The sequence below is a fragment of the Oculina patagonica genome, chromosome 10 (assembly GCF_052425735.1).
Source record: "Oculina patagonica isolate OP01 chromosome 10, crgOcupat, whole genome shotgun sequence".
Classification (NCBI taxonomy): domain Eukaryota; kingdom Metazoa; phylum Cnidaria; class Anthozoa; order Scleractinia; family Oculinidae; genus Oculina; species Oculina patagonica.
The window spans coordinates 3,223,947-3,251,931 of NC_135767.1; the positions used below are offsets into that span (position 1 = coordinate 3,223,947).

The window sequence follows — 27,985 nt, forward strand, 5'->3', positions numbered from 1 at the left end:
CCGGTCCGAAAATCGGACCAGATCCGTTCCGGACCGGTCCCGTGTAAACTTAGCCTAAGTTTCACTTCAGGTAGCCACCGTTTGAGAAAGTTGCTAAATGGTTGCATGACAGCGCTTTTAACTTCCGGGTCTAAAGTTTTTCTGTTGCGTTGCTTCGCTTTATTTTATATTTTTTTGTTCTTACCTTTGCCCAAGTTCTTGATTAGGTCAAGGCAAAACAGGTGAAAACAAAATCTAAGATGTTATCGTTGGATCCGTCTTCCGTGAATGTTAAAAAAATATATATGACCATATATATATTTTGTTGGGGTCCGGCGTAAACAAGGGAAGGTGCCCCCCGCCAGAGCTTGCGGGGAGGGACGAGCGCCTCGCCGTCAGGGGACCCAAATGTATTAAAAATATCATAGTCATCTGAGTCATCATATAAATATTTTGTTTTTTACCTGTTTTCCGGTGTGTTTTTGAGTTGATTTGGAAGCTGTTAGTGCAAAGACGGTCTAAGTTTCAAATATTATCCGCAGTCAGTTCCTTCGTAAATACGACGGTTGTAATTATTATACGACTCAAGTTTTCAAACAACAAGTGATATAAAGTAATAACTCATATTATAATCACCTTAATTCTCAATTCCCTAGGCGAACTTCATTAGGAGGGAGTTGTGGAAGCTGGGGTATTCCCCAAAAACGGCTCTGTGCCGTCCAATGAGGTCGTGATTTTGGATTCCCGATCTAGAACGGAATTTCAATAATAGACGATATCTAGAACGAGGTATCTGATGGTATTTTGAACACACAAAAGTTTGAAAATATCAGCAGCCAAAACGGGGTGACTTGTTTCTAGAACGCGGTATCTTTTGAATGCAAGTTCTTTCTAACTGAATACCAGAGGCCCTTCCAATTACGCTGGTAAAAAGGGAATTTTATGCTTCTAGCAATGCTTGTTTTTTGTCCGAAATAATGCTCAACTGTAATTATGCTCATTTTTTTTTAAATAATGCTACTTTGGTATAAATGCCTTGTTGTATTTTGAAGAAATAAATATGGCATCACGTCAGAAGTCCATAACAAACTTTTGATTACGTGTACTTTTCTTCACCTAGCTTTAATCAAATGAAGTGAAAAACACTCTTTCCTTTATAATTACATCAATATACACCGTGGTCTAAACAGTCATAAATGTTCGGCGTTTTATTATAAATTGTTTACCTTGACTGGTACTACAACTGCATATAAATAATATATGGTCCCTTTTTCCCCACCCCTTCCCCACCTTTTCTTCCCGCTTTCATTTCGCCCAATCCTACACAGGAGAAAGTAGGAGAGCCTGTTTACAGGCTAGACTACACAGAATATATATTTTTAGCATTCACGGGAGACAGATCCAACGACGCCATCTAAGGTTTTGTGTACAGCCAACCCTCTCTGAAACGGGTAACTTCGGGACCGGCTCAAACTCAGTTCGTCTAAAAGAGATGTCGGTCTTATAGGGATTTTAACGTCGTTTCAAATTTTCCACTGAAGAAGAAACAGTAACCCCGAAAAGTATGGAAACAGTTATCTATCATCTGGCCCATTTTACATTTACATCTTAAATTATCGTTTACATACACTAGTTATATGCGCTACACAGTCGCACGAAATTTCTGTTAGATATTTCTATGTCACCGTCTCAAAGGGAATTAGTTTAATACAGTATAAAAATGACTGAAAAAACGGCAAGGACAGGACCAACGCCAGGTGTCCGTCTTATAGAGGTCTTCAATAAGAGAGAGTTGACTCTACAACTGTTTTGCCTTAGCCTTATCAATAGTTTGAGCAAGGGTAAGAACTGGATAAAAAATATGAAACAAAGCCAAGCAATGCAAAATTTCGACCCGGAAGTTAAAAGCGCTTTCATGCAACCATTTAACAACTCTCTCGAGCGGTGGCTTACTCAAGTGAAACTTAATTACAAGTTCAGCCCAAAAGTTTTTCATTCAGAGCTTATATTAAAATAATAAAAATAGTGCATCAACCAATATACCCAAAAGCAGGGTGCTATCTGGTCAGGGTCACGGTTGTCGATTTCATGTGCCGGAAGTTACTCAAGTGTGAATTAATTATCTGCATACCGCAGGACAAAGGGCCGACAAATCTCAAATGGCGGTTTTCGAAACGAAGATTCGCCGGCCGTATCGATTTATCTACCACTGCTGCTAAGCTTTAAGTTGATTTAAAGCAAAGTACTTCGTATTCCTGTTTACACTGATCAGTTAAGACTGGACTGTTTTCAAGAATGCATGGAAAAGAACTGTCACTTCAAGACGTGGAAATCAGTTACAAATGGCGCGTCAAGAAAATTGGATAACCAGCTTCGCCGAGGGCTTAGGTTTTGTCTTAAATGAAGAAAACAGGATTTATAATGTATCAGCGAACACCACGGTAAGCGAGTCTATGTTTTTATTTTACTCAGTTGACGTTCACATGGGGAAAATTAACCTTTGCGTGGAATGTTTACATAAAGTTGATAAGATCAACAATGTCACGGTCGGTTAAATTAACGAATTTTAAGCAACTTTGAGTTCTGAAAGCATCGCACTAAATCATTTCCCAAGGAAATCCTTTTAGTATCGAAAAGAACAATCATTTATCTGTCTAATGCCAAATTTTCGGCCATTTATTTCGCTTCGCTCATACTTAAATAAAGCGATAAGTTTGACCTATTTTGAATTAAATCAAAAGTGTGTCAAATAAATTTAATTATATTTTGTAAATAAAAGGACTTCAAGAGCCGAAATTGCTTTCGACGTACTAATTTGATGTTATTCTTCGATATTTAATAGGTATTTTTCTTCCAGAGTGCTTTATTTTTCGACGCGAAGCTAACAAACTCGGCATAAATTTTGAGCTCCGAAAGCGTCAATTTTGCTGGAATTTAGAATTATCGATTTTCTCGAAAACAAATCGATATTTAGCCAAACAATGTATACTGTGATTTATTTCATATTAAGGCCTACCCATGGTAAGAGTATGAGCGGAATCCATTTAAGGACTCCCCCACCGGCAAATGTTTGACCGTAATTAACATGTGCTCTTAACCCCTTTTATTCGTATGGCAGTTTTTAGCCCGCCATATGTTTGCAGTTAAGTTTCTTTTAGTAACTTACTCAGTTACATTTTTTAAGTTAAGTTATTTGAGTAGACGATGAAAACTACAGTGGGAATATTGCCAGGCTAACAGATGCGAGAAATTCAAAAATAATCGGCGGACAAAGAAGCTCCCCACTGATTCTTAATTTGATTGTCTCTCCTTATGGAAATAAAGATCAAGTATGAATTATAATCAAGCTGGAGTCTATGCATTAATTGCAAAAAGTTAATTAAGAAGTTCATCTTTTTTGCTAATGAGTTCATGCCTTTGTCGCTTGTCATAACTCAAAAAATTGATCGATAACTTCTTTTCATGTCTATTTATTATTAATTCATAGTTTACTCTTAGTTAAAAAACTCGATAAGGATCATATGCATTATCAATCTTGTATTTTGTTTTAAATTTTATGACTACATACTTCAGAGGTGGTTTGTCTGGAGTCGTTAAGGTCGGTTCTTTGCTTTTGAAAAAACTCAGTTGTGTTGCATAGTTCCATTCCATTTTTGTTAGGTACTTTTTTCTCTTTTACTTGAGAAATCTTATCTTGTCGAAAGTAACCACTCTTCTCGCATATACGCTTCTTTACAAGACGCAAATGTAATTTTTCATTTTTTAGATTCTCAGAACATACATTACAAGACAAAATTAATTTTTTACTTTACGCTAATTTTAATCTATACTTGAAGTTCCGCCACTGTTATAAACCTTTTCGGCCACGCTTTCAACTGTAAAAGCTAACAACTATACATCTGTCTTATTTCTGTGCTTTTATCACAGGCTTGCAGAATGTAACACAATCGCCGTGAAAGTTGCAACAACCTGATGATGAAGCTAACGATCGCTCTGTTTATCCTGAAGCTGGTTCTTAGTAAAAGCATAAGTGCTGAATATTTTCAACCTTCCTGCGCGAAGAAATCCAGGAAATTCATTGCAACTGAAGGTACATACTTTGGAAGCGCAATACTGCTTGCACCATAGTGCACGAACTGGGCTGTGCCGGGTTCTGGTTAGATTTGCCTACAAGTCGAGCTCACACAATCTACACCGGAAACGTGAAGCGAGCGACTTTGAGAAAGTCTAGGTTCTGGAGTACAATGCGTGGGGAGTGCTTGATTTTTGGAGCAAGCTGAGATATGGGTCTGAAGGATAACCTATGCTAATTAACTAGCATCTCATTTGGAAAGAAATATCAATAATTAGCATGATTAGATCGTTAGTTGGTTCACAAGGGCTGCAGCACTTAGCACACCGGGTTCCCTACAAATTAAATCCAAACCTTCGCCAAATAATAATTCCAGTATCCACTGACAACGCAAGCATTTTTCATCTTTCATAGCTAGATCTTCATTTGCGTCAGGCGATACTCTTTTTTAATTATTTAGTGCAGTTTATTATTTTACGTTTGCATAAATAATTTAGGCAAATCATAAGAAACTAATTGGCTTAAGTTTAACCTTTTAAGTTTAACCCAAGTCACGATCATGTGACTTGTTAAATAAGACTGTGATTCAACTTTCCATAGGGCACGCCCTCATTGGTCACGTGATCTCCACCCACAATGTCAACTTATTTCCAGAATGTCACGAGTTATGCCTGCAGACTCCACGGTGTTTATCTTACAACTATGAATACAAGTCAACATCGTCCAACCACGTGTGTGACATAAATGACGCTACTGACAAAATGTGTCCTGGTAGCTTGGTGAGAAAACCGGGATTTAAATATTACGAGGTGAGTGTGAGTAAATTGTGGAAAATAAAACAAACAAAACAATTACATAATTTGCCAGTAGTACGGGGGTACTTAGGTATGATATGGACAATAGTGTCAGGTAGGTGCGAAAGTATTTTGGAGGGTTTGAAATTACGTTTTGAGTACTGTTTTGAGTACGAAAATTTGTGGTGACTTAATTGGCGTGAAAGATGGACTATTAATAAGGGCCTCTCTTGCCGAAACCAGTTTCTCATTTTTGTTTCAAAAAACTATATCAGTTTCATCTTCAACTAGTAAACCACATGCAAATGACAAGCAGGGTGTCTGAAACTCCTTTGATGGATTATTTTCTAAGCAAAGAAAAAATGGCCAGCCCCTTTTTGGGTTTACGTTTTGGGCCGTTTGACTTAATTACTTGGCTGTTTGACTTAAATACTTGGCTTATTCAAACGCCCCCGTCACGAATACCAGGGTACACCCCCGTTGGCAGACATGGTTCTTAACTAGTACTTCCTAAGAAAGTGGTGTGTTATATTTCATAAAACAAGGGAAGAAATGAGGTGCAAATCTAATTGTTATTCAGGTTTATGCTCATTATGCATTGTCTGACACATGCCATATTGTTCTTAGTTTTGTCCTTTTGGATGGGTGAAACATACTACATGTATGCTTAAATAAGCGTAAGCCTGGGCTTATCGACAACAGAAACAACAAAATCATTTTGTTGATCAACCATGACTAGTTTTTGCGTACCTATTCTCGATCAGTGTTACTAGAATAGCTGCCAAAAAAAGCCATGTCAATCCAATGCTTCAAACATGATTGTGCTACGATTCTACTTCGCTACAGCGTTGCAATCATTCAACCTCGTCACTTATTGCTACAGCTCGATCAATATAGTCATGCATCGCCCTACATCCGAAGAATCTGTAAATTTGATATGCTTGATCACTCTTTCTATTTCGTTAAGACTAAAAGGAGTCGTGTCCATTGTTTCTAATTCAAGGCCTTTGCTAACGTCTCTGCCTTTCATGTTTGATTCACAAATGATTGTACAAACAGTAGATGACGATAAATCAGTTGACATATACGTACATTGTGTTTTCTCGATTAAACGCAGGGGGGGGGGGCAGCTGTACGTTGGCTCATCGTCCATATTAACCATGTCTATTTGTTTTGTAATTTCTGTACCTAAGCATCGGCGCGGTTTGCTTTAGCCTGTGCCATGCTTTCGGTTAGTTGGGCGCGACAGAAAGCAGGCGAGCGAAGGGAAAAAAGAGGACGGACTAGGAGAGAGAAGGAGAGCCGCCATTATTTCTCTCTCCCAGTCCCTCCCCCGCTCCCCCTGCCCCCTCCCCACGCTCGCTTCGCTCCACTGACCGAGAGGTTGGAACAGGCTAGGTTTGTTTGTTTATCTGTTTACTAAAATGTTGTTTACTTCCATTTGCTTTAGGACTCAATGTGCAGCACACCATCATCAACAGGTTAACTCCTTTGTTTGTTTTTCTTAAAACAGAAAAAATAAATGAAAAACGGCCAAATTTCTGACTAACATCTGGCCAATGGCGGGAAATTTCAACTAAAAAGTTGAGCCTCGAACTCGACACTCAGGGCTTAACTTACAACTGCCAAGTGACCAAAAAAGTAACTGAAAATTTAGACTTCTATCTCTCAAAAAGAGGGTGTAAAGAGCTAACGAGACGACGGTTAGTGGAAACTAGTTCTGGGCTGGATTGTTTCAAAGCCGATTAATTATAATTTTATTATAATTTGCTTCTCTTGGTTAATCTTGTAGATGCTGAAGGAACAAACTTTCAAGTTACCTTTCCTGAAAAATCAGTCACAGATTACATCAGATTTGATCTGCAGCGTTGCAAGCCACCGCTGACCGCTTTCACTGTTTGCCTGTGGCTAAAAACCGCTGACCAAGGGGATGACGGTACTAGCTTCAGTTACGCACTTCCAGATGAAGACAACGAAATTTTAATTGACCACTACACGAGTTTCAGATTCCATATTGCGCGTAATTATAGGTGAATATCTTGAAAATACGTGGCTAGGTTGTGTTCAAATAAAAATGAAATGGCAGTTAGGTGTTTGTTAAAGGTGAATGTTTATAAAATGGATGAAAGTTAAGGGAGGAACAAAAAAAGGGAAAAGAGGGCACTTGGGGCTCAGGGTTAGCAAAGCAGAAAAAAAAAATAAAAAACGGCCAAATTTCTAGATCTGACTAACTTCTGGCCAGTGGCGGGAAATTTCAACTAACAAGTTGAGCCTCAAACTCGACACTCAGGGCTTAGCTGGCAACTGCCAAATGGCCATAAAAAAGTAACTGAAAATTTACATTTTTATCTCTCTGAAAGAGTATTAAAGAGCTAACGATGATGTCCATCTATCACTTAACTCAGTAGTCAGGTGAAAAAAATAATGGACGGAGAAAGTAGCGGCTAATAAATTTTAAAAAAGGTGCACCAATAAATAGTTGACACTTCTTTTACTTTAGTAATATATTACAAAAAAATAAAACCAATCTAAATTTTCGCAATAAAACTCACGTTAACTCGAACCAAAAGTCTTTTTACTTCCCTTAGTCGAACACTGAAGTTTTAACCTCGATTTCTCAAACCAATTTTCGATTTCCCTCGGAGGCTTGAAAAATTGGGACTCCACCTGCAGTAATATCATCCACCGGCCATTTTAATAACTGGTTGTCTTTCATCCTCATAGACGAATGGAAACGGCTATCAATGATGACCAATGGCATCACATCTGCGCAACATGGGAGAACGCCGCTGGCTCGTGGAACTTTTACATTGACGGCGCACTTTGGAAAACTGGCACTGATTTGGTAGCAGGTCACGTTATTGACAACAACGGCATTTTTGTCCTTGGCCAAGAGCAAGATGTTCCTGGGAATGGATTTCAGCAGTCTCAGAGCTTCCTTGGCCAAATGTATGGCGTGAACATGTGGAACAGAGTTCTGACGGCCGACGAAATTTCACACATGTCGGGAAACTGTTCTTTTGGGGTCGGCAACTACCTGAGGTGGAGTGATTTCTTGACAGGCTTGCATGGAAATGTGCGCAAGACGTCTCCAGCTACCTGCTTGCCGTGAACTGTGCATGCGCATGCCTGATTAAAGACGGGAAATGTTTTGACTTTTGATAACTAATGTTCACTTTTGTATCTGTATGAAATCATTCGAATAGACACAGTGTACACCCTTGATTGTTAGTCGAATATACTCAGCAATATATATAACATTCAATATTTTTTAGAAGCTTAACAGTGATATATTGAATTGAGAAATATGTAATTTATTATTGTCACGAGCATGGACAAAGAAAAATACTGAGCTAGTCCCAGACTCGTTCAGTTCAGTTAAAATGACGCGCATAGGTAACATTTAACAGGAAAAATATAAGCGACCCTCTACAGTAAGCTAAATTTTGCACATTTCGGGAGACTGTTCTTCAACCCTCGTTCCCAGGGCTTTTCCCTTGGTAATTTTGACTGTTCTTATGGGGTCCCCACTGCCTCGTACCCAGGCGCCGCGAGAGCTTTTGGCGAAGCACGCAAAGGGTCAAGGGAAGGCGTGAAAAAGCACGCAAAGGGTCAAGGGAAGGTGTGATCGGAGGCGGGGAGCGCGCTCCGCTTCTTTCGCCCTTCCCATGTTCCCTTGCGATTCCGTATCAAGCGGTAGCGCCTGGGTACGAGGCAGGGGTCCCCGGCTGTTACGTGTGGAGCGAATTCGTGGCAGGCTTTATGAAAGTGGGCGCAAAACGTCTTCAGCGACTTGCTTATTATTAACTTCGCATGCCCTTTTGTGTTTTTGTATAAAATGCTACTTTTTATTCACTTGTCATAAATTGAGCATGTGTAAGATGTTGTTACTGCCTATCAACTAATACGCTATATTTTGCACGATCTAATGAAATGCACCTTATGTACTAAGCTATCACATTCATTCATTGTTCCTTTTCACCCCCTTGGGAGCATAGGGCGTAATAAAAAAATACCAAGGAGAACTCCTATAAAAACGTGTCATGAAACTCATCGAAAATTTTCAGAAAAAAACCCTAAAGACCTTAAAGGAACAAGAATCCATTTTCGACGACAAGGCTCAAATTCTAAGAGATTTTAAAATGTCAATTCTATTCCTTCGACTTCACTTCCTTCCTGTCCCCGGCGGGGAACGACTAATTCCTGTTTATTCGCGTAGGAACCAAGTCCAGTCCAATGTTCCTTTTTTACAACAGGAATGTTTAATAAAGAACCTTGACTGGACCAGGTGAGGTTGTGGCGGGGCTCTGTCACGCAGCAAGCCTGACTCTTCAGGAGGCTTTCGTGCGGTCCGTGGCGTTCGAGTTCTGCTGTTGAGAAAGGCAGATGTTTTCTCGAGTCCAATATGAAAAGCAATTTTATATTAATAGTATTTTGAGTAATCATATTTACCTGTTGGATGGCCTATAATTATCAAGCGAAAAGAAGTACAGAAAAAAAAAATTAAAACAAGTTTTCTTTGTCGCAATTTACACCACACAAAAGACAGCCTGCTATTTGCAGTGAACAAAGGCACAATGAACTTCTTTGTAGAATATATCTACTAACCCAAAAATTCCATTTGCTAGTAATAAAATATCGTTCGCTCTTTCAATTGATAGAGGTAGAAATTAATTTCTCAGGTGATGTTAGCCAATCAAATTGCTGCAAATTGACGTTTTAAAAGGGCTTATATATATATCATTACCAAGCGAGAGCAGATACAGAAAGACTTGTAATTTAGCTCGAAAACAACGGGACCGACCCCAACACCCAAAACGACGAAGCGAGGGAGTGTATTTTAGGAGTACATTGGCGTTCGATCGGTGTTTAATTTTCGTTCGCTTTTCAGTGGTAAGTTGTGTCAATATAAGTTTGCAAGTTTTCTGTAAACAAGTGAGGGGTTTTATCAAAATGGCAGGTCTTTAGGTTTCGATCGGATAACAGTTCGTCTAAGTAAATTCAACCAATTGACCTGGCTAAAAACATTTTAGTTTGGTAGAACGAGCCCGCTAGCAGGGTAAAACGTGGAAGGGGAATTGAAGGGGAGGCGAAAGAGGCAAGGGAGAAGGGAACCAGATATGTAACGTTAATTTAAATAATTATTTTTTGCAGTTTACTGTTGAAAGGGAATGTTTTATCTCCTATATATCCTATATACCGCTAAGTTTAGCCGAATGTGACATTTCACTGGCGCTTCGACCTAAAAATCAAACAATGAAAGAAAATGAAATTACCTAGAGTTCTCGACACTGGAATCGAATCGCAAAAATTTCATTGTAAAGAACATAGTGCTGTTTTTGTTGCTCTGTCGATTTCCCACTGTTTTTATAGCTCATGTAAACACTAAGAAAAGATAGGAAAAAAATACACCATATTCGAAGGTTTAACAAATAATACGCGCGGGTATTTTGCGAGTTACGTAGTACGAACAATGAGCAAAATGTTCGCTCGGATATAGAATTTTAAGTTTATTTAGGAATTCCATGTTGACTTAGTGCACCTGTCAACGTTGAATGATTTCTGTCACGTTTTTACGGCAATTCCTGCACGGTTCAACAAAACGAGCCAAATTAAAACGGGACTTTGCTAAACTAGATTGAACGTTCCGCAGTGTATCAGTATCTATTTTATTCTGAAGAATAAAGATTTTTTCTTCTGGTCGAAATATTTCACGATCGAAATAAGGGCTCCTTTAAAAGTTAATCGCAACAAGCAAAAAAAAACAAACTCGCAGTATTTCACCTTAGCAATCAACTTGCCATTATCTGTAATCATGAAAATTATTTCCTAAAATAAAATTTTAAAAATACGGTAGATAAGGCAATTTATAGCACAACTAAGGTAAAGCGCGCGCTCTGATTGGTTAATTTACCGTCTACTACTTGCCCATGGGTGTACGCTGATGTATGCCTTCAACCTGAGCGCGCGCGCTGATCTGATGCAACAAGGCACAAGAAAGTGCTGCTACTTCACGAGTTCATACATATTTTCTTGATTTTCCTTTGAATTTGAAAAGCTAAACATAAGAAAATCCATCTCTCCATAATGCTAAAAGACTTTTAGGCGTAAGGCACGTCTGAAATTTAAAAATTAGAGCAGAGACCTACTAAGCACTCACGCTTCTTTCGTGCTTAGCAAGCTCCCGCCTACATCCATAACTCAATAGTGTACGCTATGACGTTTACCATTTGTTAAATTGTATGGACTTAACGTTTCGATGTAAACGTTTGTCGCGCACTAACCCTTTAAGTTAATGGGATAATTAAACACTATTATTGACATTACTGGTAGCTACTGGTGTTATATTGTTTCCCTTGAAAAATATACCGCAAACAAATAGGGCGCGTTACGTCATACATGCTCTCGTATTTTTTAAGAAATGATTCGCATAATTGAATTGTCACGTTCCAAATCTCTAGAGTGATTTAAACGGCAGCGACTGATTTGTTCAATTGTTGATCACGCTATGTTCTGACAAAATGAAAATGTAAAAGGTCTTAGCCAGTGGACGAAGTGACTCACAGTGTAAAATAAAAGAAACATTGTTAATACGGGACTTAAAACTCACCCTCAATGAAAACGTTGGCAGTGAAAAGGTGTGGCTTTATTAGCTCTCACCTTTTGTTATCACTGTTGTTTATTATTGTTTAGCTCGTTACCAGTACCTCGCTTTGTATTTTTAAGTTTTAAAATCTTTCGCTTTTTGTGACCGTAACTTCTGAAGATGCGTGTTGTAGCATGCGAAACGTCAAGTAAATTTTAGATTCTTTTCTCTGACCATTCGTAGTCCATGTGTTATGTTTGTTGCCGCTGTTTGTATTTTATTTTTGGTGAAATTGAAATGGCCAAGAAACAAGAGCGTTTATTATGCTGAAGTTTAACTTATTTGTGTGTGTTTTGTTTACAGGTTCGAAGCGTATACAGGTAAACACGATTGCACAAGAAGTGGCTTCAACATGAAGAGACTGATCACCCTGTTCATCCTAAAGCTGATTATTATTAAATGTACAGATGGTGATAATAATCAACTTTCGTGCCCACAATCCAGGGGATTTATCGCCACTGAAGGTATACATACTCTCTTTAGCATAACAGCCTGGAAGCACTGATGCCGGCTGATGCCACGGACTGCATAGCGTGCGGTATCCACCGGATCATCACTATCCAGTGGATATCGTAGATTGCATGTCTCTGTTTTTGTTGTTTTTAGTTGTTGTTTATTTAACACCGCCCATGTGATATATAGTGATTTATCCAAGGAAGGCGTTATTTATCAATTGAACAACTACGGCCAACTTCCTTATTCTTTCTTATTTTCGTGCGTACTTAATTTCGCGAAAATTTGGAAGCCGAATTTCGCGGGTTTTAATTTTCGCGATTGCAAGAAAAATTAAGGCAAAAGTGTATTAAATTTCGCGATTTTCTCAGTGTTTTATGGCTCAGTCGTTAAAGACTAAAGCCTGGTTTTCATTAGCGACGCAAGCACAAGCGCAAGCATAAACGCAATCACGCAAAAAAGACAAATTTTGATCCTTGTTCTTGTGCTTGCCGCAAGCACAAGCACAAGCATAAAACTGCAATGCGCTTGTGCTTTTCGTTGAGTCGAAGCCGTTTTCACGGTGAACTATGAGCTGTTAGTCTTGCGCTTGTGCTCGCGCTTGTGCTTGGGTCGCTAGTGAAAACCAGGCTAAGGAATAAGGAATTAACCAGGTTAAGGAATAACTGGAAATATGCAAAGGTCTCGGCTGGTTCAATGTAATTACAAGGAGCCTGCGAAACGGACACTTTGGAGGTTTCACCCGATTTACAAATCAGGGGAAGGGTGCTAGTCGAAAACAAAAGTAAGACGGAAAGATATTTTCAAGGATAGATAATTGCAGTTCCAAACATTTCAAGTTCCATTGTTGTGAAATATAATATGGTATTAATTTTTGCGATTATTTTGAAAACGCGAAAATCGCGAAAATTATTACTCGCGAAAATTAGTAAGAATAAGGTAATATACTTGCGTTTTAAACAGCTTATCATCATATAATTGATTTATTATTTTAAATATAATACAACTCCTGACATCTTCTTTATTTGAAGCAAGCGAAAATCTTTCTGCCAAAATTCTCCTTTTTGTTTACGTCAGACTGAGATGAATCCGGCATAACAAAATACTAATAATAATAATTAAAATAATAATAATAATAATAATAATAATAATAATAATAATAATAATAATCATAATCATAATCATAATCATAATCATAATAAAAAGATCCCAGCTGCTTTTGTTTTTCAGTTGGTCTTTCTTACCAATTTGTTTCTTCTCGAATATCACTTTCCATAGGACACGCTCTTATTGGTCACGTGATCTCCACCTACACTGTCAACTTATTTCCAGAATGTCAGGAGTTATGCACCCAGGCCCCACGCTGTTTATCGTACAACTATGAGTACAAATCAACATCATCCAACCACGTGTGTGAGATAAACGACGCTACCGACAAAATGTGTCCTGGTAGCTTGGTGAGAAAACCGGGATTTAAATATTACGAGGATAAGGTGAGTTGATTGTAAAAAGCATTGCTTTATTCAGTTAGCATAAATAACAGACCTTCGAAGTGCCAAAGAAGTAGTGCGGCATATTGTATACAACCATGGCCAGAATTGGCGGACGTGCACAATGCGCATGTGCGAAATTCAGTTCCAATATGTCCATCAAGCTATACAAAGCGTTGTATGGAGATAAATAATTACACGGAAAAATACTGATTTACTTTACTTTTTGATTATTTGCCCAATCACGGCATTAATCTTGCATCCATTGTTGGTTCTATGCATGTTTCGTCTGCTCAAAAATATTGATTCATTTATACTCGCTCTGCTTTTCACGATTAAAATTTTACGTACCAGGTATCCAGTGATCTTCTGTAATCGGGGCTCCATAAAACCCTGTTTTAGTCCTCATCTGAGATTTCAAAGCGTGATAGCTCTCTTCTATGAGCGATATCTGAATTTACCCAATTCGTCAATCCGACCGGACAGTTTACTCGATAAATTCTGTCTTGAAAGCAATTTTCGTGGCCCTGCTTCTTTGCTTTTAAAAATCCCGTAAATCGTCGAAAAGCAAACACCAGGCGGCAGTCCACATTGAAATCCAAAAATCCACTGTCTTTGAACTACGATATTTCAGCCGTCTTTGCTCCAATTTTACTGCAAAAGCCATCGTTTGAAAGCTCTTTTGCTCCAGTTTTGTAATCGTGCAATATTTTTGACCAGTGGTTTCCCTGCTACACAAAATATTCCTCTATGTAGGCCTCATTCTTGTGTATCATCGTCGATGAATATGAGCCCAAAGTCAGGCTTTCGAATCAGCGGCTATTACCAAGTTTCGTGACCGCTTAAAATACGATGCATCAAAATTCGCCGACTCCAATGTCCGCGATTTCTGGCCATGAAACGCCAATTCTTATTTAAGCTTCTGGATGGTTACTGATTACATAACACTTAGGCTTGTCAACAACACAAACAAAAAAACTACAACGACAACAGCAACAGCAACAACAACCGCCTTGATTTTAACACTAAAAACAAAATACTTTTAGTTGGGTCAGATTGATTTCTCTAAAAAAAAACTTAATAAACTGCTGTAAATAGCGTTTCAAAACTTTTAGAGTTCAACTTTTCTGGGGAGTATTTTCCAAGACCCCTTTAGTGGCTCGAGCTTTGAGCGATCCCAGATTCTGCCTAGTCTATGCCAAAAGCCTAGCTTCGGCCCTGATAACCACGAGAAATCACAAACCTTCACTCCAGAAGGCACTAAATTACGAGTACCTTTTGTGTGTTTATTTTTGTCTTGTTGTTTGTTTCTTTATTATGTTTGTTTTTTTGTTTTGACTTTGTTAAACAGTGTTTTTCTTTAATTCACCACAGGACTCAACGTGCACCAAACAATGCCCACCGACAGCAGGTTAGAAACTCGCTTGCTTGTTACATATACAGTGGAACCCCGATATAACGATCCTCGATATAACGATGAGAATTTAGCGGACCGAACGTAAAATCTTCCCCGATATAACGATATTATCAGTTCACAGTCACAATTTAAGCAAAAAATTGAACATAATACAATAACATAACAGTAATCGAGTAACCTCTAACGTTTCTGACAACAGCTTTATACGATGATATACGAAAATGATACTGTATTCTAAGCCTCTTTATCCTGTAAAAAGTATATGTTAGGTTTACCCCGATATAACGATAACGATATAATTTTACTGCTCCCTTGGCATATCGTTATATCGGGGTTCCACTGTACCTCGACTGCTGTGTATTTTGTTATTTGATACTACACTCTTTATATTTTTTTTTTATATTGTTACTTGATATTTTACAAAGTTGTAAATATTTTTTAATTGTCTTTTAGAATGTATTCAGGATTTTATTCTGTTCTATACTCACGAAACGAAATCAAATTACTATTGGTAGAGATGACATGAGGCACATTTGATATGTGCAACTTAGTTTGCACACTGTCCGTCGTCGTCGTTGTTGTTGTTTTTGTGTACACTGCTTTTTTGTTTGTTTTTAACCTTGGTTTGCACGATGTACAATAAACAGGTGTAAAACTGAACGCAGATCGTTCATAATTTTTTCTTTTGGTTCTTGCAGATGTGGAGGAAAAAAATTTCCAAGTTACTTTTTCACGCAAGTCCAAAGAAGATTACGTCAGATTTGATCTGCAGCGTTGTGTACCACCGCTGACCGCTTTCACCATCTGCCTGTGGTTAAAAGTTGCTGATAAAGAGCAAAGCGGTTGTCCCTTTAGCTACGCACTTCCACATGAAGAAAACGAAATTTTTCTGATGGACTACAAAAGTTTGAGACTCTATATTGCTGGTGAAAAGAGGTAAATAATATTATTTGGTTTCGGTAGAATTTTGGAATGGGAGTAGAGTTGGGGGAGGTTCAAACTTGAAATTAGACTAACTTTTAAAAACAGACTGATAAGGCTGATCAAACTGCGAGAACAGTTTCCACGTTTCAATTCTTCAATACGACACAATATTAAGTTTGGTTAGGCAAAACTAACTTAAGGGTAAAGCGTGCACTGGCATGTTAAGTTATAGATGTAAGCGTGAGTTACTAAATACCAAAGAACAGTAATTAGATTCGCTCAAGGCAATAGCCAAGAGTGACTCAGGCTTCTTGAGTGATTATCAAGCCTCCCAAATCGGCTGTAATGTTTAAAACAAACTGAAGATTAAAAACCGATAATGATCGGAATATTAAAAATAAAATGGTTGAAAGACTTAAGACTTAAGTAACATAAAACTATAAGGTAAAGAAATATGTAAAAGATGAACTTTCATTGCGTTACAGTTTGTATATTTGTATATTATATCCTTCCCTAGCTTTGCGTACATCGTGACAGTTTGATTGGAGGAGGGAATCATTTTAAGATCGTTCATTAAGTTTCCGATAGACAGCTTTAGGTATTACAGTATAATTACAAAATTAATATTGAATGGTTTCAATTTTGTTTTCTGTTGCTGAGCATTAAAATAAAAATTGAGTAATTTTTGGCAAGAAAGGGAGTTTCAGTAAGTTACAACTCCAATCCGAATGCTGTAACTGTTTATCTTCTGTAATTATTGTTATCTCCTGCTTCTTGTAGATACATGAATATTGCTGTCAACAATGGTACATGGCGACATGTCTGCACAACCTGGGAGAACACCGCTGGCTCTTGGAACCTGTACATAGACGGCGCACTATTGGTAACTGGCACTGATTTGAAGACTGGTCATGTGATCGACAATAACGGCATTTTTATCCTTGGTCAAGATCAGGATAATTATGGAGGTGAATTTCAGTTGTATCAGAGCTTCATTGGCCAGATGTATGGCGTGAACATGTGGAACAGAGTTCTGACGGCCGACGAAATTTCACACATGTCAGGAAACTGTTCTTATGGGGTCGGCAACTATCTGAGGTGGAGCGATTTCAAGAATGGCTTACGTGGGAATGTTAGTAAAACGTCTCCACCCGCTTGCTTGCCATGAACTGCGCACGCACGTTTGTTGATTGTTTATATTTATATTTCGTCTGTTTAGCTGTTTGAAAAGTCAGATTTTAAAAGTATGACCGGTAAATGTTATTTACTACTTTTCACGAATATTGTTACAAGTCAAACTCATTTTCATATGAAAGGTTGTGTACCAGACCTCGATATAAAATGCAACTCGGAAATGGCATTTTTAAGCATGACTTCTTTAAATATTGGTAACTAATAGCTAAGACACTAAATTTTGCATGAACTTTGATGTACTCTGTTGACAATAACCTTATGTACTTATATAATATCATGTAAAAAAGGGAACAATAAAAAACAAACCGGGGTGGGCGGGACGGCAGCTATTATAGATGTAGCGATTTCGTGACAGACGTACATGGAATTATGGGTAAAACGTCTCCACCGTTTTGCTTACCACGAACTGCGCATACGCAGTTGTTGACTGTTAACATTTGTTTAATTATTGTATATAATGTTATTTACTTGCCACTTACTCTTAATTTTGCATGACCTAAAGAAACGCATGCTGTACAAAAGTCACCGTATGTACTTTCCATTAATAAATAAAAAATTCTATGAACGCCAAGGAAACGTCCCATATATAACTGAAAAAGGATACGGGTCAGGAATGTTAAAAAAAAGAAAACCACTAGGAACTAGAATGCATTTTTGAGGGCGTGGCCCTCATTTTTGCCGGCTGACATATACATGTTACTAACCGGCCAAGATATATGTTACAGAAATAAAGACGTTTTGAAATGTTAAAATGTGAATTTCAATCCTTAACAACTAGTTCCTGTCTGATTCGCGTCTCACTTTGAAAATTTCGTCCAAGGGGTACCATGCCTGTGTATCAGGCGTGAGTTGATACACCTGAAGGCGAGCACCCCTGTCAGTTTCCTATATAGAGTCCAGCCCTTAAGAATCCACTTCCTCGTTTCCAAGAGTCCAAAAAAGCCCTGTCGGAATAGGGTTAACCTTTAAATTTTTTAAAAAAAATCACTTTCCTTTGAGCAAAAGGTCAACGAAACCCACTTGACTTGCGTCTTCGTTGATGATACTTGCAGCATACGACAGTTTTGAAACTACCGTAGCGCAAAGCTCCCATGTCTATGTTACGTTTCGCAACTGGTGATTTATAGCGTTACCAATGTCTCCAAGAAACAAAAGGCATGTTAAACGACAGAACACTTTTCTACTACAATAAGTGATTCCCAAACTGCCACTTCTTCTTTTGTGCTCAGTTTTTCTGGCTTCTTGATACAAGAAACAGCAAACAGCATGGCCGCACCGATCACCATTATAGCACCGACCATGTTGAAGACTGGGACATAAGATCCTTTGAGATCTGCTACTAAACCTTTGAGAAAAACGAAATAAGTTGAAAACCGTAAGCGTAATTGCATGATTAGACACAATTAATTTAATTTTATAAGTTATATTACCGAAGATAAGCCGAGAACATAGGAAGATTATCGGATTATATGAGCTCTTACGAAGACCACCTAAGAACGCGAGATTAACCAAGGAGTTCCAACGATCGTCCTTAAGCAAAATAAAGAGTTTAAGGAAATCGTTCATTTAGCGCGTATTGAGTATTGTAGGGATGGATAGCCTTTACTATATCCAAGCTTCTGAGGACCTCAAACGACAAGCCTGAATGAGCTAGAGCTAGTACAACTTTAGTAGTCTTGTTTTAGTAGTCTTGTTTTTATTGTTTTCGTGCTTATACAGTGGAACCCCGATATAACGATATGCCAAGGGAGCAGTAAAATAATATCGTTATATCGAAAAATCGTTATATCAAAACTCCCGATATAACGATATGGTCATAAAATAGCCGAACATATCGTTATATCGGGGTAAATTTAACAAGTACTTTTTAATGCCTATTAGAAGGGGATAAAAATAATAATTTTGATAAGAAGGCTTAGAACACAGTATCATTTTTGTATATCATCGTACAAAGATGTTTTTAGAAACGTTAGAAATGACTCGATTACCGTAATGTTATTGCATTAAATTCGATGTTTTGCAAATAAAATGTGACTGTGTATTGATAATATCTTTGAGACCCTGTTAGGGGGGTTGAGGTTATCCCTTATCCCAATAATTTTGAGGGCAGTTATTCCTTATCCCTAAAATTACCAAAGCTGTTATCCCTATTGTTTTGTTTTTTTATTATCCCTAAAACTGAGTTGTTATTGTGTTGTTATACCTTATCCCTATCATTATTTAAACATTTATCCCTTATCCCTAAAATATTTTTGTGAGTTATCCCTTATCCCTAAAACCCCTAACAGGGCCTCATCTTTATATCGGAGGATTTTACGTTCGGTCCGCTAAATTCTCATCGTTATATATAGGGAATATCGTTATATCGAAGATCGTTATATCGGGGTTCTGTCCGATACATTTTACTGTAACTTTTGCCATGACATAGAATATTCATCGTTATATCGGGAATATCGTTATATCGAGGATCGTTATATTGGGGTTCCACTGTAGCATCAACATGACCTGCCAAAGACATGAATTAGTGAATAATAACGCTCAAGTGTTAGATGTCATTTCAAAAAATAAATGTTAAATGTCATTTCAATTCATTCCCTTATTTTATAAGGAAGAAATTTGTCAATAGTTTAATTTTAAAGAAATGTTTACCTCCAAGAGCTGGACCACAAGCTGAAGTAACACAAGCGAGGCATTGATAAACGCCAAACCCCAAGGGTCTTAACCTTTCAGGCAGACTGTTAAGTACAGCAATACTCAACCCGCATCCCAACGTGCCATCAGCTAACCCGTACACCACAAAGTACATAATAAAGTGAATATTTGTAGTGGCCAGGGGCAAAAGGAAAGTGACCACGCCCACCAGACCACCCGCTACAGCATAAATGTACAGCATGTTAATCCAGCTGACGTCATTCAATCGACCAATCAAAGGTCGAACAAGCAATGACGCTACGCCACTGTAGATGTACAAACGGGGGGCGTTCACTTCTTCAAATCCGATCTCTTCCAAATAACGAACCTGCAAAAACAGTATTACAGTCAACATTCTGGATCTGTAAGTTCGTCCAACTGTCAGACGAGTGTATGTCTTACAGGGATCGGGTCATCTGACACCAGTAATTCAGAGTACAGCTAGCTTGGATAGCTGGCAGTTTTAAGCTGTCTTGCAAAACGCGTTTCCTGTCATGTTCAACTCAACTGTCCGCTCTGAATTATGTTTAACCAAAAAATAAGTTCTTAAATAACCATCAGTTGTCTGTTTCAAAGTCAACGATCCGTCAATACCAATTTTAGGTATAATTACAGTGGGATGGCGCAGAGGCGAGCGTGCTCGCCTCCCACCAATGTGGCCCGGGCTAGATTCGGCCAGGTGCCATATGTGGGTAAAGTTTGTTGCTGGATCTCGCCTTGCCCCGAGGGTTTTTACTCCGGATTCTCTGGTTTTCCTCCCTCCTGAAAAACCAACATTTCAAATTCAAATTCGATCTGGATAGAGGACCCGCACGAGAACCAGTTAGAGATGATGTGTCTCTCCTAAATAAAACCCTAAATTGAGATTTTTACAGTTATTTTGTAGGAGATTCTTTCTAGAAACAGCTACATAAAGGTAAGGCGGAAGTAATTGTTTTGTCCAAGCCACAATTACTTAGGGCGTTTTCAATTTGTCAGAACTGGCCGGCCAGACCGCTATATTCGAGAACAGAATTCCGTTGTTTGTCAGATTTGTCCTATCAAATATATGTTACACTGTTGTGATGGATTTGTGGGAAAATCTCGTGGAAAAGTTCAATTTCACATTCAAAACTACTGGACCGGTAGGCCAGCTGTGACTGATGGGAAGCGCTCTAAGAATCGTAGGCTGGCAATGGATACAAAAAGCTAACAGTACTTCTTCGCACATTGCGTCTCGATAGTGTTATGGTAAGGGAAATGGTCAAAACTGTTGTACTCAGACAAGAACCACCACTCTGCAAAAAGACAGGTGGTATCTTCATATACCCCCTGCCCCACCTTAAAAGATGGTGTCTTGTTTGTATAACCCCAACTCTATCAGGAGTAGAAAAAGATTCAAACCTCCTTGTACCACTTCTCCAGCAATAAAAGCTTTATGCCCACCAAATATGAAAGTCTCAACTCAAATGCTGAGGCCAATAAATTTTGTCCGTTTGGCTAAACAGACAGGTGGTACCTTGCATAGCCCCCCACAAGGTGGGTCCTCGTTGAGTACACTTGTTATGACCACTTCCATAAAGTAATGTTGTTTCAGACTTACCATATGTACTGGTGGAATGTAGTGAGCAAGGTAGTAAACGATTCCCGCAGTCGTGCAGAAAACGTATACTTTGTGTTTAATGATTGAAATATCCCAGAATTTCTTGTCTTGTTGTTGGTTGATATTCAATTCCTCGTTACGGTCAGAGTCTTGCGCGACTGGTTTATAAACAAAAGCTAATACGCAAATTATAGAGTCTATGCCAGCCATTGCTAAAAACGTTCCTCTCCATCCAAATTTCTCGAACAGCGCCTGTACAATTGGGCTCATGATAAAAAGCCCTCCACCTGGCCCCATGGCTATAAGTCCCAGGCTCAGCGAGCGCCACTTCATAAAGTACCTTGGCACTGCTATGTACGTAGTTAGAAAAACACAACTTGAGCCAAAACTGAACAAAGCTCCATATGTTAAATACATGATATAGAGGTTGGAGATCTTTGATGTTACGATGAGACTAACCACGCAAATTATCGATCCAAAAAATGCGACAATTCTAGCGCCAAATCGATGATAGAGTCTTCCAATTAGAGGACCGTAAAGTCCCATGCCCATCATTGCAATTGATCCAACCCAGGCTGCGAAGAGACAGAAAAAGCTATATCAACGCCTTTTTAGCTATTAACTATTCCAAGAGTGGAATAGTTCAAGATTTATCAGAAAATTATTATATACACAAAACCCGTGTAACCACTGCATTTCTCGTATGTTAACGTAAAAGCTTTCGCAGAGTCCTTTTTTTTTTCGCAGAGTCTGTACTTTTTCGCAGAGTCCGTCGAGCGTTCGCAGAGTCCCGTCGAGTGTAAAGCGAAACAAATAAATGGCCGCGTGAAAAATGGGGACGAGGCGAGGCGTGACGGCGCGAAAAATGGAGAAAAAAGGGACTGCTCGTATTCTACGTAAAAGCCGTTGTATGTCTTTTTAGGCTTTGTCATTCGATGATACTTTCGAGGGTACATGGGTACATGGGTTATTGCTTAATTGTTTTTCATTTTTTCGCTCCAAAATTCGTTCGTTCGTTCGTTCATTCTTTCATTCATCAATTTGTCCATTCGTCCGTTAGATCCCCTTTCGTACTATCTTTCTTTTTTTCCTCCTTTCTTTCTTTTATTCGCTCATTCGTCCGTTCATTTGTCTCAGAAAAAAATACCTGTTTTAGCCTTTCCCTGCTGAAACTCATCCAAGAGAGCTGGGAACAAGATTCCATAGCTATAGGTAAAACCGCAAATGACGACATTTGAAATAACTCCTGCAAAACACACTAACCAGGACCAACAACTGTCCTGATACGGAGAAATCCTTTCTGCGCAAGTCACAACTTGTGTCGTCTTCTTTCCACTACTTGTAGCCTCAACCTGTTTGTTCATGGCGGCTGGTTACATTCAATAAACTGTAAACAAACAGCAAGGGGAAATGTTACTGAGAAGAATCTATTTTTATCCACATAGATCTAGAGTGTAAATTAAATAGCATTTGTTTACAAAGAATATACGTTGCGCAGCATCATAATATAGTTGCTTGGACCTCTTACCTAAACGATATAGCTCAATAATGAAAATAAATAACCGAAATTCAAAAACACTGGAATTGGTTTTTGAAGATATTTCGGTTTAATTAAAAAACAGAGCCAACGTATACGCTACATAAGTTATCGCAAGACGCTAAATGACACGCACTAAAGTGACAACAGTTTACCAACGGTCTAGTGCGCGCGCTTAATAAGAGAGTGTGCGCGAGACAATGTACCGATGATTTCTTAATTAGCCCGCACAAAAAAATCATCAAAAAATAGAGATAGAGTCCTTAGACGGTAGGCCCACTGGTCTTTCCTCTCCCTGAGAATAAATTAACTGGGGCCTTGTCGATTACAACTACTTGCACATCGTTTACTCCTTTTTGTTCCTGCTGATAGAAATGCTGGTATATGAGATCTTCCTTAGATCGTTCTTCAGTAAAGAGATTCCTAAGTCAGTTAAGTTTGGACTTATGGTTAACAGATGATCCCACATACTGCATGTTACAATGTTTGCAAAAAATAAGATATATAACAGTCATAACGTGGTCTGAGTTACAATTGAGGTCGTAATTAATGAAATATTCCCTGCCCGTAACGTCTACTGTGATAAAATCACAAACCTTACACATTGTACTACTACATTTATGACCACCTTTTGAAAATTTAGCCTTTAGCCTTTTCTGCTGCTGCTCTGTTTGGAATAAATTGCGGAGTGAAATAAGGCAGGAGGACAATTTTGAGCGTTTCAAACCGAAACTGAAGACAATTTTATTTAGGAAAACTAACGTATGAATAGGATCAATTTTATTATCTGTTATCTACTTTAAAGCGCCTTACTACATTTTCTTTGTATAACAACTGGGCGTGCCTAAGGTTACTCTCTGAATTTTTAAGTAACGCATCCAGTGCTCACGCATTCCCTGACGAAACGCTAAAGGAGATCAAACTTTTGAATAAGAATCAGGCGTGGTGCACAGTTAACAATCTTTCAGTGTTATGGAGGAGAGTATTTTTGATATTTAGCTTTTCAAATTAACTAGTAGATAATTGACAAGAAATAGAAAAACTCGTGTAGTAAATACACTTTCTTTTACTATGTTGATCGTTTGCGCCATGTCGCGTCACATCAGCGCGCGCGCTCAAGTTGAAGGTATTCGTCAGCGTCCACCCATGGGAAATTGCAGACTCTTAATTAACCAATCAGAGCGCGCGCTTTACTTAAGTTGTGCTATAGTACGAGTTGGCGAGTTGGTTATTAAGGTCGGGACACACTAGGCGACAAGTCGCAGCGACAGGTCGCTGCGACAAGTCGCTCCGTGTGTACTGCTTCAAAACAAGTCGCTGCGACAAGGCGTTTGTTCACAAACAGTGAATTTGGAAGAGTGGAAATGCGAACTCGTTTTCCAATTCAATATGGCAAAAATACATAACGGTCTCCTTTTGGTTAATTCAGTTATATTTTGTCGCAGCGATTTGTCGCAGACGTGTACACACGCTGCGACAACGCTGCTATCGCTCATTTTGTCGCTGCGATGTGTCGCACGAATTCAAACCAGTTTGAATTCGTGCGACACGTCGCGGCGACAAAATTCTGTCGCAGCGACATAGTTTGTCGCATGTCACACGAGGCGACATGTCGCAGCAACATGTCGCAGCGACGTGTTGCAGCGACGTGTCGCCTAGTGTGTCCCGACCTTTATATTCACAGCTTTATTTAGGTTGTAGCAGACCCCCCCCCCCTCCCCCACGTTTAAGCTTCCTCCAACCAACTTTGCCTCAGTCATTGATCTCATAGCTCTTCAGCAATCAAGTGCGCGTCAATGCAGAATCCTCGGTCTCGTCAAAAAAGTTGGTTTTAACTGGGCATAACGAGAACGAACACACTCATTTACGATACGCAGTCCTCGCTAGGAATAATTATAGCTAAGCGTAAGCACAAGAAAACAAAATTGTTCGTTCTTCTTGTGCTTTTTCTTATTCCTAGCGAGGAATGCACGAGACGGAATGAAAACAGCCTTAACTTAAGAGGGCAATAAACCTGAATTTGAATGAAATGTAAGAGGTTTAAAGAGGAGATTGAAGAAAGAAACAAATTTTGAAACACCACTAGTCACAGTTGACTCCCACGCAAGAACACTCCAGGTTGTCAGGGGGACTGTCTGGTGTCCGTCTACCAATTTTTAACTAAAAAATTCTAATTTTTCCAATATTTCTTATTTCTCTAAATTTTACTAATCCTTTGCGAAAAACTATCTTCTCCCAACATCCCCAAAAATCAACCAAAAAATTACAAAACACCGATAAACATAGATATATGAGATAATGAGAGCGCTTTTGGATACCTTGAAACGCGAACAAGACATTTTCGACCTTCGGGTATATTTCCCCCTTAATGAAACTTATCAATAAAATCAATAAAAGTTCCCCCCTCCCCCTTATAAGCTGATAAAGTTCTGAGTACTAAATCCTGGGAAAGCTTTAAGCAAACAATTTAGTCACGGTAAATAAATAATTACCGCAAGAAATTATCGAAAAACTAAAAAAACTGCGCCTCGCTTGAAATATTCACACTTAACTTGACTGCCAAACCCCCAGAAATAATCGGATTCCATCAAAGTTAGTTATAAACGTGAAAGGAAATTAAAGATGCTCTGACCTTTTGAAAAGTAGGGCGCTGTCTTCTTTAATTGAAATGATTTACGCAACAACTTGAATCAACAAACTAAAAACCTAGACTGCTTTCAGTGCCTTTTGCCCACTATGAAAAATTCGTTTTAAAATGGACTTAAAGAGTGAGGACAATTACATAATATTAAAAATGTTTGGGTTGTAGCCAGGCATGTTAAAAATTCGAATTAATAAGTTGACACTGGCTAAAAATATTGTTTTTGGACGTTTCGGCCACTACTGTTGCCTTTTTCAGCAAGATAAAAATGCAAATGGGTCGCCGTTGAACATTTGCATTTTTATCTTGCTGAAGAAGGCAACAGTAGTGGCCGAAACGTCCAAAAACAATATTTTTAGCCAGTGTCAACTTATTAATTCGAATTTTTAATTACATAATATTACAGACGGTATTGAACCAAGTGGTATTCTTACTGAAATCATTGCGTTAATTAAAACGCTATTGCCCGTGGCTACCTACTTGTAGAAATTTTTATTTTAATCGGGACCACGGCTTCAAAGCGACCTACAAGTATCGATACAAGTACAAGTATACGTACAAGGGACAATTTGGTTGTCGCTGAGACAGGGTGAAACGCAATATGTTATATATCAATTGAGTTAATCCGGTTCCATGAAATTTTCGCTTATACTGGCGACAATCAAAAACTACGCTTATTTTACTCATTAATATTCACCGACCAGCTGTATTTTTACAATACAGTATTTCGACGCTTTTCTTTCAACCTTCTAACGTGTACTGACAATAATTATATCAATTTATTGGCAAGCTAACCGTAGCGGGTACGCTGGGGTACGGATTCGCGCTTTCATGGGATCTTGAAATCGTCAGCGCGTCAACAGTAACAGCCTATAAAGCCGTTTCGCATTTTTAAATAAACGCGAATATACAAGAGGGATAAAATTGCTTGAGCATTAGATATTGTTTACAATTCAATAGGAGTTAATTTTTTGCACCCTTCGCGTTGGCGAAAAAAAAAACATGTTAAAACAATTATACGAGGAACATTATATCTGACGGCAGTCTGTTGAATGGTGGTGGATTATATTATTCTAGCCGATGTCACGACATTAATTTTTAAAAACATAAAATCTAAACAATGGTGACCCAAAACAAAAACTGACAAACGCACATTCGCTGTAATATTTTAAACTTGTTTCAGCTTGCGTAACTTGAAATCGATGCATTCAAGCGTACCAAGACTACGAACGATCTTTTATGTTTCGAACGGCACGGGCTGATCTGAAATAATGGTTCTTTGTTATGTACAATCCCGACAACAGGATTTTAATATTTTATAGAAATCTATCTGACCTTTTTTCTTGCCTTCCCTTTTACCAAGGATGATCGTAGAACTTCGGACCTGGCTCCTCGGACCTTCAGTTAAAGAGCGAATTTAAAATGTACCCCTAAAAGCTTTCTGGAATATCCCTTGTTGTTTGTTATCTTTGTAGACTGCAACGGCTTTGTGCACAGAAGCAAAACTGGTTAAACGAGAAAAAGGATTCGACAAACCGGACTGAAAACGAGATAGTATACATACATTAAGCATCTGACCTGTGGCGAACGTAATTTCACCGCTTCCAACTAATTTGTTTTATATTTAATATTCTCAATAGCCTGTGATGACAGACCAGAATTCAATCCGTCTGTGTTTGTAGGCTACTTTCCGAAAGGTGAGCACTTATTCTAACAGGTATCTTAATCGAAAACCGCCAGTAGTAGTTGGTCTGCAGCGCTTATCGATAAAACAAAGGAACTTCTGCAATAACTTGAAAACAGTTTTTTTTTTTTTGCGCAACTGGGCTCAAAAGATTTATCAGCGCGCAAGCATGTTTCTCTTGATGTGGGAACGTGAATGCGTGACGTTGCTATATAGCCGCGACCAGTTTGCTTTAAGCTCGTCACGCAATCTTGGAGGTTATGGAGCCGCGTGTCGGATGCGTCGTGTCGCGTGTGAATGCCTGGAGTCGCGTGCCGCCTCGCATCATTCATATTGTTTCATACAGTCAGGAGCCCCAATCCAGATTTCTCGAACCACCAGGGGAAACAAAAATTGTTTTGAGAAATCGGGGGTAAAATCACATGAGAAGTACTATCCTAGGGAAACGAAGACTGGTTCAAGAAATCGGGAGTTTCGTGAAACCGAGGGTTCGAGAAATCGGGATTCTACTGTATTTGTAGCTTAAACAGTCGCTTTTTTAACTGAATAATGGCGACGAAGAAATAGTGCCCCCTTAATTCACGTGATCTCACAAGCTTCATTCACTTAGAAATAACGACCACCTTCTACAAGAGAGAGGACGAGGGAATCCTAACCTCGTTCCTAGGAGAAGGGAAGAGCCCAGCGGCAGGTAACGAGGTTAGGGCATCCCTTCTTCCCTTCTGATCTTTTACATTCATTCGATTCATTTCCTGTGGCAATTGAGCTATTATGTTCATGGTGTGATATGAAAAGAAACAACTATGTTGCAAAACAGACCTTATTTTATCGCAAATTTGTTTGGGGTAGCTTTCAAAAACAAAATCTGGAACGGGTGGGAA

The 27,985-nt window shown here is 38.7% G+C and overlaps 3 protein-coding genes across 6 annotated transcripts; 2 read left to right on the forward strand and 1 right to left on the reverse strand.

Moving 5' to 3' along the window:
- The first annotated feature begins 3,529 nt into the window (after nucleotides 1-3,529).
- Nucleotides 3,530-8,244, forward strand: LOC144628624 (neuronal pentraxin-1-like). Of its 2 annotated transcripts, none has more exons than XM_078486761.1 (6): nucleotides 3,530-3,577; nucleotides 3,907-4,069; nucleotides 4,652-4,866; nucleotides 6,296-6,326; nucleotides 6,638-6,875; nucleotides 7,570-8,244. In XM_078486761.1, exons 2-6 carry the CDS (start codon nucleotides 3,952-3,954, stop codon nucleotides 7,955-7,957), a joined length of 990 nt encoding a protein of 329 aa, XP_078342887.1. In that variant the 5' UTR covers nucleotides 3,530-3,577; nucleotides 3,907-3,951; the 3' UTR covers nucleotides 7,958-8,244. The 2 variants fall into 2 exon arrangements, with proteins under 2 accessions (XP_078342887.1, XP_078342888.1); XM_078486762.1 differs by having other exon boundaries at nucleotides 4,652-4,860.
- Nucleotides 8,245-9,633: 1,389 nt separating this feature from the next.
- On the forward strand, nucleotides 9,634-17,023 carry LOC144628625 (serum amyloid P-component-like). 2 transcript variants are annotated; one of them, XM_078486763.1, is made up of 6 exons: nucleotides 9,634-9,738; nucleotides 11,795-11,955; nucleotides 13,223-13,437; nucleotides 14,809-14,845; nucleotides 15,550-15,787; nucleotides 16,556-17,023. In XM_078486763.1, the coding sequence occupies exons 2-6, from the start codon at nucleotides 11,844-11,846 to the stop codon at nucleotides 16,941-16,943; spliced, it is 990 nt and encodes a 329-aa protein (XP_078342889.1). In that variant the 5' UTR covers nucleotides 9,634-9,738; nucleotides 11,795-11,843; the 3' UTR covers nucleotides 16,944-17,023. The 2 variants fall into 2 exon arrangements, with proteins under 2 accessions (XP_078342889.1, XP_078342890.1); XM_078486764.1 differs by lacking the exon at nucleotides 9,634-9,738 and having other exon boundaries at nucleotides 11,794-11,955.
- Nucleotides 17,024-17,553: 530 nt separating this feature from the next.
- Nucleotides 17,554-26,901, reverse strand: LOC144628147 (monocarboxylate transporter 4-like). 2 transcript variants are annotated; one of them, XM_078486207.1, is made up of 5 exons: nucleotides 22,771-22,813; nucleotides 22,390-22,629; nucleotides 21,243-21,817; nucleotides 19,619-19,988; nucleotides 17,554-18,314 (listed from the first exon to the last, which is right to left on the reverse strand). In XM_078486207.1, the coding sequence occupies exons 2-5, from the start codon at nucleotides 22,604-22,606 to the stop codon at nucleotides 18,130-18,132; spliced, it is 1,347 nt and encodes a 448-aa protein (XP_078342333.1). In that variant the 5' UTR covers nucleotides 22,607-22,629; nucleotides 22,771-22,813; the 3' UTR covers nucleotides 17,554-18,129. The 2 variants fall into 2 exon arrangements, with proteins under 2 accessions (XP_078342333.1, XP_078342332.1); XM_078486206.1 differs by lacking the exon at nucleotides 22,771-22,813 and adding an exon at nucleotides 26,756-26,901 and having other exon boundaries at nucleotides 17,555-18,314.
- Nucleotides 26,902-27,985: the final 1,084 nt, after the last annotated feature.